General features: G+C 36.4%; 1 protein-coding gene across 6 annotated transcripts in view; it reads left to right on the top strand.

The window, feature by feature from the left end:
- Positions 1–15,199, top strand: part of HIPK3 (homeodomain interacting protein kinase 3) — a 93,688-nt gene that overhangs the window by 62,785 nt on the left and 15,704 nt on the right. For all 6 annotated transcript variants that reach the window (XM_013057972.2, XM_045066058.1, XM_045066059.1 and 3 more), the window contains 5 exons: positions 4,897–5,020; positions 12,144–12,263; positions 12,910–12,996; positions 13,527–13,711; positions 14,911–15,070. In XM_013057972.2, coding sequence (XP_012913426.1) covers positions 4,897–5,020; positions 12,144–12,263; positions 12,910–12,996; positions 13,527–13,711; positions 14,911–15,070 — 676 coding nt within the window. The remainder of the gene's footprint in view (positions 1–4,896; positions 5,021–12,143; positions 12,264–12,909; positions 12,997–13,526; positions 13,712–14,910; positions 15,071–15,199) is intronic.

The raw sequence follows: 15,199 nt of genomic DNA, 5'->3' as shown, positions 1-15,199 counted from the left end.
GAATGCTTGACGGTATCGTTTCCCAATCTTTTACATTGATCTGCATAGAAAATGGTAATATCTGTGGTGTGCTAGGGTAGATTGGAGAGAGTTGGGGCACATTTAAATGGGACTTGGTGAGGAAATTTGTTGCCTTTTCTGTATGATATATATGTATTTGAAAATAAAATAAAAAAGTTTTGGGGAGGATAGTTGTGGCAGGCACAGAATTGTATCACTCAGCTGCTCCTTCACAAGGCTCTCTCGTGGGGAGCGCAGTTGACCGAGAGTCTCCAGCTGTTGCACCTTCAGATATGCGTCCCGGCCTTTCTAGCCAGTGACCAAACACAGTAGAGGTACTAGAGCTGGACTCCTCTTGCTTGATGGGGAGCTCCTCCAGCAGGTGATTTTTTCCTTATGGGTTTTGTCTCCTAAGGGCGCTGTAGTGGGAGGTTCTCTCTCCACCTCTCCCTTTGCTTCTCTTCTTTGCACATGTCAGAACTGCTCGGGATGTGAGGGCTTGAGGGCTGTCTTCACCTGGTCCTGCCTCCTCTCCCTACCTTCCCCAAGATGCTTTTTGCACATCGAATCTGCTTTTTTAAAAAAATTTATTTTATTTTTTCACTGTTCCAAGATTCATTGTTTATGCACCACACTCAGTGCTCCATGCAGTACATGCCCTCCTTAATACTCACCACCAGGCTCAACCAACCCCCCACCTCCCTCCCCTCCAAAATCCTGAGTCTGTTTCTCAGAGTCCACAGTCTCTCATGGTTTGTCTTCCTCTCCGATTTCCTCCAACTCACTTCTTCTCTCCTTCTCCCAATGTCCTCCATGTTATGCCTTATGCTTTACAAGTAAGTGAAACCATATGATACTTAACTCTCTCTGCTTGACTTATTTCACTCAGCATAATCTCCTCCAGTCCTGTCCATGTTGATACAAAAATTGCATATTCATCCTTTTTGATGGAGGCATAATATTCCATTGTATATATGGACCATATCTTCTTTGTCCATTTGTCTGTTGAAGGGCATCTTGGCCCTCTCCACAGTTTGGCAACTGTGGCCATTGCTGCTATAAACATTTTTTTCCCACTACATCTGTATCTTTAGGGTAAATACCCAGTAGTGTAATTGTAGGGTCAGAGAGTAGCTCTATTTTTCATTTCTGAAGGAATCTCCACACTGTTTTCCAAAGTGGCTGCACCAACTTGCATTCCCACCAACATTGTAAGAGGGTTCCCCTTTCACGATACCCTCTCCAACACTTGTTTACTGTCTTAATTTTGTCTATTCCAACTGGTGTAAGGTGGTATCTCAGAAGAATGAAACTTGACCATTCTCTTACACCATACACAAAGATAAACTCAAAATGGATAAAAGACCTCAGCGTGAGGCAGGAATCCATCAGAATCCTAGAGGAGAACACAGGCAGCAACCTCTTTGACACTGGCCACAGCAACTTTCAAGACATGTCTCCAAAAGCAAAGGAAACGCAAAAGCGAAAATGAACTTTTGGGACTTAATCAAGATCAAAAGCTTCTGCACAGCAAAGGAAACAATCAACAAAACAAAGAGGCAAGTCACAGAATGGGAGAAGATATTCACAAATGACACTACAGACAAAGGGCTGATATCCAAGATATATAAAGAACTCCTCAAACTCTACACTCAAAAAGCAGATAATCACGTCAAAAAATAGGCAGAAGACATGAACAGACAACTCTCCAAAGAGGACATACAAGTGGCCAACAGACACATGAAAAATGTTCATCATCATTAGCCATCAGGGATCGCAGCATTTAAAGGAATGAAAGGAATGTGCATGTGAATGGTATTGAATCTGCTTTTTAAAGACCCTAGCTGATGCAGTAAAATACACAATGAATTTATGTAAAACTTGCAGTTAAAATTCTTTCATATTTTAGGATGAGAAATTTGAGTTTGCTTCCTTGAGTATAACTTTTGTATCTCCAGTTTTATGCTTGAAGTGGCTTTATGTAGTTCCTGGTCAAGATTTTGAAAAGATGTCTCCACATTCTTGTCACCATCATTAATTGGCAGCAAATGGCAGAAGGAATTCATTGTTCTTTGTCTATTTGACAGAACTCCTTTCTCATTGTTAATCAGGTATCAAATAATTCCAGTCTCTTTAAATTGTCTAGCCTAGGCACTATCATTCTGTTACTTTTCTTTCATTGCCAAATATGACATTGAAGTTTCCAGTAGTCCATTTCAAACCTCATAACTTTCCATAGTGAGTATTTCAAAATTATCATAGAACTCTTACACGGCTATAGATCTCTTAGTGTTAATGATTCTTCAGAATTCAAATTAGTACATGATTAAATATCACTAGGGAATCCCTTTTTACTTCATATTTTTGAAACTTTTTGCTTTGAATCTCTTTTAGTATGGTTAATACATACTGTTTATTAACTCTTGTGGCCATTTCTCTTTCTTTCTGCCTAGATTTACGTTCCTCAAGGCTTAGTTCCAATCTGTATTTCAAAAACTCTGATGCTTTCCTTTGTGTGACCCAACCTCTGTAGGAATGATTGATTTGAGAAATGTGTACTGAGTGCATATTCTCTGCTAGCTTCTATGTATACCATAGTGAACAAAAAAGGAAAAGATGGTCTCTGTCTTCTTTTGTACACTGTTATGAATATGTAAGAATGATAACTCAGTGTAAGTTGTTTTTTCTTCTCTTTCTACGCAATTTAGCAGTTGGTTCTATCAATATAATTCACATGTATACATCTATACTAACACCAAGTGTTTTGTCAAAAGAATAGAACTATGTTTTAAGATCTTTTATGCTTCAAAGCACACATTGGATTTTAACAAATGCTTGTGGATTAAAAGGCTGTTGAACTTTAAGTATTAGTTATGGCAGAGATGTCCAGGGGAGGACTCACTGGACAGAACCTAAATCAGTGGTAACAACAACAAAACAAAACAAAACAAAACAAACAAAACCCCACCTTATTTATTATCCCTTGAACTTACTCTGATCAGAAGAGCTATGAGGAGAAGATGGAGCAGTTTTCCTATTCATCTAACCACTTGAGCCTAGGGCTTTGGTTTTCAACTTTGGCCATGTATTGGAACCACCCTGGGAGCTTTACAAAAATAAATTCCCAAGTCTCTCGCCCAGAGTTTCTGATTTAATTGGTATGGAGTGTGGCCAGGACCAAGTGATTATAATGTGCAGCCAAGATTGAGAACCACTGCTTTTGGAGATAATGACAGTCAGCAGTCTCAGTTAAATTAGTAGAAGCCTTATTTTGTCTAACCGTATACAATATGTATACTGAGAGAGCCTGGGAACAGTGCCATCCCAGTACTGATGAGGACCCATAGCTTGTTGAGGGAGTTGTAACTGGTCAAGTTGGGAAAATCAGAGTATCAAAGTAGATAATTACAGTAATGGATTATAACTCATTGACCAAAATAGGATTCTATTCATTTATACTCACATAGGCAAATAAATGAAGAAATTAAAAATTTGATAAGGAATGGCTTACACATATATTCTCAAATTGAAATCCTACAAAATATTTAATTACAGAGGGAAAAGAAAGAACTTAGTAGTGGAAATACCTAGCCAAAAAAAAAAAAAAAATCTAGCAGATACCATGTTAAATAATCAAAGTGAACATTGTCAGTACTGCAACAAATCAAAATTGAATGCCACCTGACCACATCATGAGAAGAAAGCATCTGTCATACTCCTGGTCATACTCCTCCCAAAAGATTTATAACCTGGACCTAATTATGAGGAAACAGCAGGCAAACCCACACTGAGAGACATTCTACAAAGAACTGGCCTGTAAAAGCTTGTGCCAAGGTCATAGAAATCAAGGAAAGACTTGAGGAACTTACTCTAAAAGATATGACAAGTGAATGTGATGCATGGTTTTGAATTGGACCCTTTTGCCGTGAAGGACATTCATTATTAGTATAATTGACCAAACTTGGGAGTCTGAGGCTTAGATGGTAGAGATGTATCAGTGTTCATTTCCTGATTTTGATGATTGTATTGTGGTTATATGGGGGAATATTCTTGTTTGTAGGAAATACAAAGTGTATAGTTACTTGGCAAATTACTCTCCAGTGGTTGATGAAAAAAACCCATTCATTGTATTGATCTTACAACTTCTCTTAAATTTGAGATTGTTTAGGGTATCTATGATTTTATGACTCACTTCGGAATTACATAGCTGTATGTGAGGCCTCTCAGAATCTTAATTTTCTCATGGAAGGTTATATGAAGTAGCACAATTTATCTGGGCATGATATTTTTCATGGAATATATTTCCCAAGTAATTGGAGCTCTTCAAATGCTAAAAAACTTTCTGGCTATTTTGATGCCCTGTATTTTTTCTGCCCTTTAAAGCAGAATGCATTGCACTTGGTCTTGTATCTCTTGATGACTAACAGTCCTATTTTTGTGAATATTTATTATTTTTTTCTGAAGTAATACCCAGGTCTACATCCACTTTTAGCCTTAGGGCTTGTTTTGTTTGCTCTTATCAATGTCTGGTTTTCAGTTCTGTTGATGTCAACGGTGCGTGTATTTTATAGTTTGCCAGTTCTCTTTCTAGTGTATTATTTCTAATCTGTTATAGTCTCAAAAACAAGATCTGTGCTTTTTCCTTTTTGTAATATGTTAATAAAATTCTCTGTTAAGGTTAAGTATAGAGATTTTATCCTAGTAATGGCCGTACTCATTGTACACTTGTAAGCTTAATTCAATATTATGTCTAGGCTTCAAGGAATTCTGAAAAGTGAAGAGTTACTATAAATAGAAGATGACTACTCTGTCATTTTACTAGCTTTTCTTAGAATGCCAATGAAATAAGATAATTTTAAAGGAAAAATCACTTTTTTTTTTTTTTTTAAATTTCAGAGCTCCAGAGATTATTTTGGGGTTGCCGTTTTGTGAAGCCATAGACATGTGGTCATTGGGATGTGTGATTGCAGAGTTATTCCTTGGATGGCCACTCTACCCAGGAGCCTTGGAGTATGACCAGGTAACAAAACTGTCGTGATAGTTCTAGATAGAATGTAAAGAATTGGTAGAATGTAAAGAAAAATAGTAGACTAATAGGAATGCATTTCCCCAGGTATATAATACTCTGAAAACCTTTTTGAAATAAAATGACAAGGAGCGCTTGCCTGGGTGGCTCCGTTGTTTTGGGCTCAGGTTGTGATTCTAGGGTCCTGGGATCGAGCCCTACGTTGGGTTCCCTGCTCAGTGGGGACCTACTTCTCCCTCTGCTTGCAGCTACCACCGCTGGTTGTGTGTTTTCTTGCTCTGTCAAAAAAAAAAAAATCTTTCAAATAAAATGACAAAACCTGAGACCTTAGGGAATTTAAATTCAAGATCTCAAAACTGTACTTGGTTTTTAAAAAACTTTTTTTTTTTAAAATAATGACTGAAGTAAAGTTTCATAAACAAAATTCAATCCACGGGCCCCCAAAGTTGCAAAAACACTTTTTTGTATCATTTTTGTGTATAGACATTTGAAGGGCTGGACTGTGTCCATTTAAATAATAAAATTATGCTTGGGTGACAAACTTTGATAATGGATAAAATATTAGCCACTCCCAAGGAATAAAAGGCTTTGTAACTATTGGTCTTAAATCAACAACCATTATTGGGCTTAAGTACTTCGGTCACCTGAAACCTCTTCAGTATTTTAAGGTGTTTTTGAATGACACTAGAAATAATCTAGTTTAACATTATTTAGATGATTCTCAGTAGAATCCAGCAAATTACTTCATTAAACTCTTTTTCTTTTCTTTTCTTTTCTTTTTTTTAAGTTTTTATTTATCTGAGAGACAGAGAGCATGAGCAGGGGGAGGGGCAGAGGGACAAGCAGACTCCCCACCGAGCAGGGAGCTGGGTGCTCAGGATCATGACCTGAGCTGAATGAAGTCAAATGCTTAATGGACTGAGCCACCGAGATGCCCCCATTAACGCTTTTCATGACAGTTTTCAGTTATGTTCATTAATTAGCCTCTCTAAGCTATTAGACAGTGAATGTTGTTTGCTATTTTCCTGTGTTTTTGTTTTGTTTTAGTACCGAGGTTCTTTTCTGTAGTAATTATGAACTTAATCTGTATTATTTGAAAAGGTTTCATAGCATCATCAAAAAGGGTATGAGGGGCTGCCTGGGTGGCTCAGTTGGTGAAGCAGCCTACTCTTGGTTTCAGCTCAGGCCATGATCTCAGGGTCCTGGGATTGAGCCCTGTGTTGGGTTCTGTGCTCAGTGTGGAGTCTGCCCCTCGCCCCTACCTCCTCATCTTTCTCTCTCTGTGTCTCAGATAAATAAATCTTAAAAAAAAAAAAGGCATGAGAGGTTACGGATTTGGTGATTTACATGTTGCTGAGGTGAACCTAAAAGTCATTTAATACTATTAGATTAGATGTTATCATTAATTTTAATCCCTTATTTTCTTACAGTCACTTTCTACCCATAAGCCTCCTCTTTTATGCTAGGCTTCCTATAGTCTCTACCTTTTATCCTCCATGTTCAGTGTATCTCTTAGAAGGTAGTTTCTGTAATATTTTCCATACATCCTGGTTTCCTTTGGTTTTTTACCAACCACTAACTTTGATGCAGTTGCTAGACGGGTGCTAGCTTTGAAAGAGTTGGTGGTCTAGTTGGGAGAGTCCCAATAGTCCCTTAGTTGCTGAAGGACTGAAGTTACAGTCAAATGCTAGAAGTGTACTTCTGGTTTTGTGGACTACAAGTTATGACACATATGATATTCTGGAGCTGGACACCATCTAGTGGCAACTTCAGATTGATTTGCTGCTGTATGTTGAATAGGGACATCTACAGATCTTGTCTTAACACCTGACATTAGTTCTGAAAAGGACCCTACAGATTATCTATTTACTACTCCTTCCTGTTTTATAGAAGGGATAACTGAGGCCCAGAAAAATGAAATGACTTGTCAAAAGTCACAATGGTAATTTAAGGCAAAGCCCTGATTAAAGCTTTTTCTAATTCTATAATAGACTTTTTGTTGTAAACTGGGAACAGGTGTTAATCTGACCCAGATTAACAGTATTTTCAGAATGTATATTACTTTACTTCCAAAAGAATATGATAATTAAAAAATTTATTAGCATATGGCATCAATAGTTAAGTAATTATTAGTTTGGTATTTTAAAAGTTATTTTGCAAAATATATGAATGGAAGTGAATAGGAGTGATGATGTAAGCATTCTTGTTTTGGTTTCAATCTTAGACTTTATATACTCGTTTCCAAATATGTGTGCTGTATAGGTTTTGATAAATGTCTATTTTCAAGATAAGGGAACTCCCTCTATTCCTAATTTCCTGATTGTTTTTTTCCTAAATTGGCTTTTGACTTTCAGATGCCTTTATGCATCTATTAAAATGATAATTTAAGTGTTTTTTGGTTGTTTTTTACTTTAGTTTATTTATTAATGTGGTTGGATTTCATAGATTTTTGCCAGCTTCCTAGATTATGATTATCTAATTAGAATGCGTAGAGGCCATCAATAAGGTATGCCTTTATCTGTTATCTGTTCCCTGTTCTAGTCATCTGCTGCCCTGATATACTTGGACACCGAATTGGGATGCTGTTGCTATTTTATTTTTAAACTTACTCTTTTTTTTCTTACAGTGGCAGTACAGTGGGTAATGGTAATATTATTAATTCTTACTGAGCTCTTTTATATGTCAGAAACTGTTTCTGCACTTTCATTAATTCATTTAATGCTCCCAACAACCTTATACTGCTAGAGGTACATACTACTATTGCCTCTGTTTTACAGATGAGGAAACCAAGCTGTGGGGAAGTTAAATAACTTGCCCCAAGAATCCAGCACAGGCAATATGAATCCAGAATCTATGCTGTTAGCAGTGGACCACTTCTCCACTACCTTATGGATAATGATACTTTCAAGGCAATATGGGGGAGAGTTAAAAGGGCCCAACCAAAAACCCTGCTGTGGTCTATGCTCAGATCCTGGCATGAGCCTTCTTCCAGACTCCACTTTCACCCTACTACTGGGTTTCTGCTGTCACTGGAAGAGGGTGTTCATGGTCTTTATGTTAGTTTCTCAAATCCATCAACCTCTACCCATATTCTGTCTGCAGACTGAGTTCTAGGGATGGAGCCAGGAGCTTAGTTTATCAGTTTGTCCTGTGGTGACATTTTGTACAAATCTTTATCTCTCAATATATGTTGTACAAGATAGTCTTTTTTTTGGTTTTGCTTTTATTAATAACATTGCTTTTAACAACAGAAATAATCTTATTACAGATACATCAGCATTATTTATAAAGGAGAAGCTTGGCCAATAAATTTGGGAAATTCAGTTCAACACAAACATGACAGTTCTATATTTTATACATGTACTAATAACTTTAAAATAATATAAATCTAAAATCAACAGAACCAAAAGAAAAATAGATAAACCCACAATCATAATTAGAAATTTTAGCACATTTCTTTCAGTAATTGGTGGAGCAAAAATAGAAAAATGATTAGAGGATTTGGGCCCGTGATTAACTAAGTTGATTTAATGACACAGACGTAGAGTACTGCATTCAGTACTACATGCAAAACCGCAGAATGCACACTTTTTAAGTGCACATGGAACATTTACAAAAACAAAGACTTTCAATGAAATACGTTGTAACTTACTCCTTTACTCTTGTTGGTATGTCTTATATCTAACCTTCATTTAACCTAATGCAATAACAGGTTTCTTTTTTCCAAAGGAGGTGAAAAAGAATTTATGGTAGTCTCATAATTACTATATACTTAAGCATCACATTTGAGTCACCAGGAAAAAAATGCAGATTATTTTAATTCTTTATTATGGGGTTTGTTTTCTGGCTCTTTAATCATCTTTATCATCTGTTTCTTAAAGCTTCTCCAAGGCAATTTCTTCTTTAAATTTTGGATTCTACAAGTAGGCCCTGACCTTGCTGAAAATTTTGTATGTGTCATATTTTCTCATCCATGCATTTCATTTCCATTCTTACACAAACGAGTGGTATGTGTGTTTAGAGAAGGCTGCCCTGCAAATTGGTACTGTGCTGGAATCCCTTCCTGTCATAATTGTGGGTGTGCACTGTCGTTAGTATTCTGTGTATTGGATTGAACTTCTGTTTACCAGGGAAACATCAAAAACATTCCAGGGAATTAAATAATATTTTTATGGGTTAATGGACGGTGTTGACTTCATAAATGGGGATCTTGCAAAATGTTTGCTGGAGTTTATATAGAATCTCATCAAGAACAGCTAAAAGTCTGAATTCATACTCCAGTTATTTTACTTGATAATTTCAAGTCATACCCTATGTAAGAAAAATAAAATGGACTATTTCAGCTCCTGAGTGTTAGGAGGAGGTGGCAATCTTTAAAGTTCTTTTTGTCAGGCTATTTGGTTATGTAGAGACCTTCTGAATAAGCTGGCTCAAGTAAGAGTTCCTGTACTTAAGTCTAGACTGTCACAAAAATCCAAGAATGGAGTTATATTATAATATGACAGCATCTTGTGAAGTCTGGAGTTGGATGTGCTTTTGGTTTCAAAGAAACACTTAATGGAATTAATAGACATCAGTAGAACTTCACTTTCGTGGGGATCCTAAGTGTGATTTAGCTGCTCTTCAGGTGCTTTTATCTGCTCTGGTTCTAACTTGCTGAGTTTCTACGCACTCTGGACTTTGGTTAGGTTAGCATGGCCACCGAACTCCAGCTCCATTTTATAACCCTATAGCTTATCCCTCGGTAGTGATTGCTGTTTGTTAATTCACATTCCTGACATTATAACTCTAATTTGCTTATTAGCTTATTTCTAGTCAAGTTCACAGTATGGATTTATGAATTAATTGCTTTTGAGTCAGGCTTTCACCCTTCATTCATTGGGGTTGGAGGAGGGTGAGTCCCTTCATGTATTAGAGGGTACAGATAGAATAGTTTTCTCTCTCTCTCTCTCTCATTCTTCCTTTCTTCCTTTCTTTTTTGTCACAGTGAGAGAGAGAGTACAAGCAGGGGAGCAGTAGGCAGTAGGCAGAGGGAGAGGGGGAAGTAGGCTCCCTGCTGAGCAAGGACCCCCCCCACCCCATCCCCCGCCCCCACAATGTTGGACTTGATCCCAGAACCCTGGTATCATGACCTGAGCAGACCCATAAAACGACTAAGCCACCCAGGTGTCCCTTGAACAGTTTTTCTTTAGAAGACAGGACAGGCGTTATGACCAAAAATAAATTGACATGATCAGTTGCCATTTGTTTTGTTTTTAGTGCTCTCTCAGATTCATAGGTACATTAATTGTCTGATTCCCCATGTTCTTTAGTACTTTGTTTTCTTCTTTATAATAGCACTTCCTAGCTTAATTGCATATTATGTGCTGAAATATTTATTCTACTGAATTATATGCTTTTGCAGATTGTCACCATGTTTTATTCATCTGTGTATCTTTAGCATCTGACATAATAAATGCTCTGTATATGTTTGTTGAATGGTTGAACACCTTTCCTACCATTGGAGAGACTCTGATGTAGCATTTAGGTACTGGACCCTTGGTACTTCTCACTTCCTGTTTTTGTAAAACAAGGAACTCAGCCACTTAGAAAATGCGGAGTGAGGGAAGACACCACACTTTAATGAAATGAAACTGATTTGTAAGGCGGCAATTTTAGTTACCATTTCATGTAAAATTGGGGATGCAAATATGTATAAACATCTCTCTTGTCAGGAGACTTAACAGTCTATTAGGGAAAACAGACGTAAAAAAGAATTGTAATTTAGTGTTCAGTGCATTAAGATGGTTATGTGTTAGGTTTGATGGAAACACAGAGGAAAGGGATTACCTCTGTTTGAGATGGTTAGTCATAGCTTTATAGAGAAGTTCTTGATCTGGCTCTTGAAGAAGGAATGGTAAAGCTTGTCTCAGGATTTGGTGAAGTTGAGTGGGCAGGCGCACCAGGACGCTAAGGAGTTAGCAGTTTAGGAAGGAGAAACCAGCCCATGAAAAGCTTAGCGTGGTGCTGGATGGGGCTGCTCCTTTACAGGACCATGTAAAGAGTGGGGAAGAGATAAAGCCAGAAGGCATGTATGCGGGGATTGGAGGTTTGGATTTGATCCTGTAGGTGGTAAAGTGATTTTACACTATGGAGTAACAAGATTTGCATTTTACCAGAATGGCCGTTAGCAGTGTGAATAATGAATTGGGGTAACTGGATGACATTAGGGAGGCAGATAAACTACTTTAGGAGGCTTGTGAAATTGTATAATGCAGAATTGAAGAAGACCTGAAAGAGGGTTGGAGAGAGGGGACAGTTATGAAAAAGACTAATGAGGTAAGATTGTTAGGGTTTGGGATGTTGTGGGGAGAGAGAGATGAGGGAGAGGATATGTGTCTGGTACGAATTTCAGGTTTCTGGTTTGGGAGGTTGGTGTTGGTGTCTGTTGCTGGGAAATGCATGAGGATTAGCAGATTTCAGGGAAAATTCAGTTTAGGATATGTTCCCTTTGAGGTGCCTCAGGTCCAGCCAGGTGGAGAGTTTCAGTAAGCAGTTGGCTTACAGCTCCAGGGCTAGAGATAAATATTTAAATATGGATTTAGGGATAAAACTATGGGCACTTGGGGCTTATAGAGGGAAAGAGGACAGATACAACTTCTTACCTTACTGATGAAGCCCTCTGCCTGCTAATTCAGTTTTACCTCTTGTCATTTTTCACTGAATGAACCTTTGTGCTTCCAGGATCCAAGTGTGTGGGTATTTTCTCCTGATTTTGCATATTTATTCATATTACGACCTTAGCATAAATCATAGTCAGGTCCCCCGCTCCCCTTCCAGGGCTAAAGAACTCTTAACTTGTAGTTTTAGACTCACCTCTTTTGGAGCTTTATGTGATTACAATTATTTTAGGTGCCCCTTTTCTGTCTTTCCATAAGCACGTATTTATTATGGTACTTACAAACCTGTATTACAATTGTTTACTTGTATGCTCCACACTAGAATTTCTTGAGGGCATAGACTACACCATTTAATTCTTGACCTAACTCTAGCTTAGTGTCTGATAGAGAATAGGTGTTCAGTTAATATCTATTACATGTAAAGAATAAATTCTTAGGTTTTATAAACTCTTTTCCAGATCCGATATATTTCTCAGACTCAAGGTTTACCGGGAGAACAGTTGTTAAATGTGGGCACGAAATCCACAAGATTTTTTTGCAGAGAAACAGATATTTCTCATTCTGGTTGGAGATTAAAGGTAATTCATTTTAAAAAATTTTAGAAAAACATTTTTTCTAAGATGCCTCATGTGGATAATATCCCTCATGCCTATTTTTCTTTTATTGTATTTCTAATTCTGAATTTTCATTTTTGACCCCTCCCCACTTTTTAATGGGGGGTGGAGTAAAAGCCTTCCTGGAATAATGTAGCTCATTCTCTAACCTGGCAACAAAATCATTAACTCATCTTAAATGGTTTTTTAAATTTTATGTGTGTAATTACTTTTATGTTGTGTGTTTCATCTTCTCTACCCAGTTTCCATTATTAAGCTTTATAAGGACCAAATTTCACCATTTACTCCATAACCCAAGTACTTAATTTATTCCTAGCTCTTTGGGAGATTAGTAAAACCTCAGAGATTAACTTTCTAACCAGTTACTTTTTCATATATATATATGAAAAATATATATATTCATATATATATTTTTTTTTTTTTAACCTGAACCAAGCTTTTCTCATTTTTGGGGGTACTTTTTAAAAAGTATGTTTTTGGTAGTTACTCTTTTGAAATTCCTTGCCTAAGACTATTCAATGTATTAGACTAAATGTGCTAGAACTAAAAAATAAAGAATTTACAAATGATGGGTAATATATTATTTTTCCTCTTTGACATGTCCAATAAGACACTAGAAGAGCATGAGGCAGAGACAGGAATGAAGTCTAAAGAAGCCAGAAAGTACATATTCAACAGCCTGGATGATATAGTGCATGTGAGTACCATAGCCATGTTTGTTAGTCTTCTCTGCCTACGGTGATGGACTTGAACTCCAAGGATGCCACCACACGTTAATCATCATCTAAAGGACTGCAGAGTGCTTGCTGGATTTAAGGTTTTCAAACAAAATTGATTCTAATGTTTCAGCCTCTTGGGAACTAAATTGTATTTATCTTTATCAAATATTTAATTTATACCATCCTGTGCTTTAGTAAAAGGTATTTTTTCAAGAGGGAAAATCCTAGCTGTACCATTTCTCTTTCTTATATTTTGTTAGAAGTGGAAATTCGTTAAAAAAATTTTTCCCTTGCTTTGAATGCTGTTTGGTACCTTGAAACATTTTGCAGATTTGTTAAAACTCAAATACTCATTTTTGTTTTGAAATAATTGTAGTTCTCTGTTCTTTCCTGTGTTGTGGTATATTTTTTTAAACTGTGAGTCTTTAACATATACTGCCTTCTGTGGCTTGTCTATTTATTTATTTATTTATTTATTGGCTGATGACTTGACATTTTGATCTTATAGGTGAACACAGTGATGGATTTGGAAGGAAGTGATCTTTTGGCTGAGAAAGCTGATAGAAGAGAATTTGTTAGTCTGTTGAAGAAAATGTTGCTGATTGATGCAGATTTAAGAATTACTCCAGCTGAGACTTTGAACCATCCTTTTGTTAATATGAAACATCTTCTAGATTTCCCTCATAGCAACCAGTATGTCACTTTAAAATCTTTTAAAATGATCTGGAGAAATAACTAAGTCTGTAGAAAATTAGTGTGTTAGAGGATGATTCAATATATTTATTGAATGAAAGTAAATGGAGTCAAAAGAGGTTAAGCCAACTTGGCTAAATTCACATGGACTGGTAAGTGGCAGCTAGTACTAGAACATAAATCCGAGCTGCATTCCAGTGTTCTTTTTCCAAAATATCATACTGAAATGACTGAAGGTTTTTGTTTTTATGTGACATTCTTACCTTAATAACCAGGTATGTGTATATAATAAAAGGAAGTGTTAACAGTTTTCACCCCCTTACACATCCTGCAAACTCAGTCTTTATTTTCTTTTCACACCATTTGCTTTCCCTGCCCACACCTTCTCCTCTGTGTTGTGGAAGGAAGGGGGGTTTTTATTGGAGATATATACTCAAGTTGAGAAGGTCTTATCAGAGTTACCTTAGACAAATTTTTTTTCTAATTTTTAATTTTTTATTAACATATGTATTATTAGCCCCAGGGGTACAGGTCTGTGAATTGCCAGGTTTTCCCACTTCACAGCACTCATCATAGCACATACCGTCCCCAATGACCACAACCCAAACCTTAAACAAATCTTACAAATTCTTTGAACCCCACGCCTTTTAATATTTTATAAAATATTTTTAATATATTTATATAACTTAATATTAATTAATGACTGATGTTAGTATTTTTAGATGACTGAATAAAGAAGGTATAGGGACAAACTAGTATTCATTATTATGGATAACCCTTAAAATTGGTATTTTTATAAAGCCCAACTACTTTCCCCATCCCTGTCCCCAAAAAGTTAAAAATACCTAATGATTTCCATATATAAGACCTGAAAATAACATGATAACCATATACTTTGTACCAGTAGTTTAGGAATGTAGAGCTCTAGAAATTTAGGAAAAATAATTTTGGGCAGGGGTCATAAAACTAGATTGTGCTAGTCAAAAAATGCTTACTATTGCTTTGATGTCTTAGAAAATACTGCAGATATAAGGTATACTTCCACTTGCTTTAAAATTCAATCTTGTGTAGGTTTTTCTGGTAGAAATTTCTGGTAGAAATTTTTTTCCTTTAGAAACTTTAAATTTTAAACTACTCTAAACATTTAAAATAATACTACAATTACCTTTCTTTCTTTCTTTTTTTTTTTTTTTTTGCAGTGTAAAGTCCTGTTTTCATATTATGGATATTTGTAAGTCCCACCCAAATTCATGTGACACAAATAATCACAATAAAACTTCACTTTTAAGACCAGTTGCTTCAAGCAGTACTGCTAATCTGACAGCAAATTTTACTAAAATTGGCACATTAAGAAATCAGGTAAGAACTTAGAGTATTTAATAATTTATACTCCTTTTTTTATGATTGCTTATTTTGCTTTTGAGGTATATGGAAGTCTTATGTCAGCTGTTAGAAGTCACATGCTGCTGAAGGTCTCACTGTGGTTAT

Source organism: Mustela putorius, unplaced genomic scaffold (genome assembly GCF_011764305.1).
Source record: "Mustela putorius furo isolate JIRA1106 unplaced genomic scaffold, ASM1176430v1.1 tig00003859_pilon_pilon_pilon, whole genome shotgun sequence".
Lineage (NCBI taxonomy): Eukaryota > Metazoa > Chordata > Mammalia > Carnivora > Mustelidae > Mustela > Mustela putorius.
The sequence above is the reverse complement of the archived record's forward strand: the minus strand, read 5'-3'. Positions and strand labels throughout refer to the sequence as shown.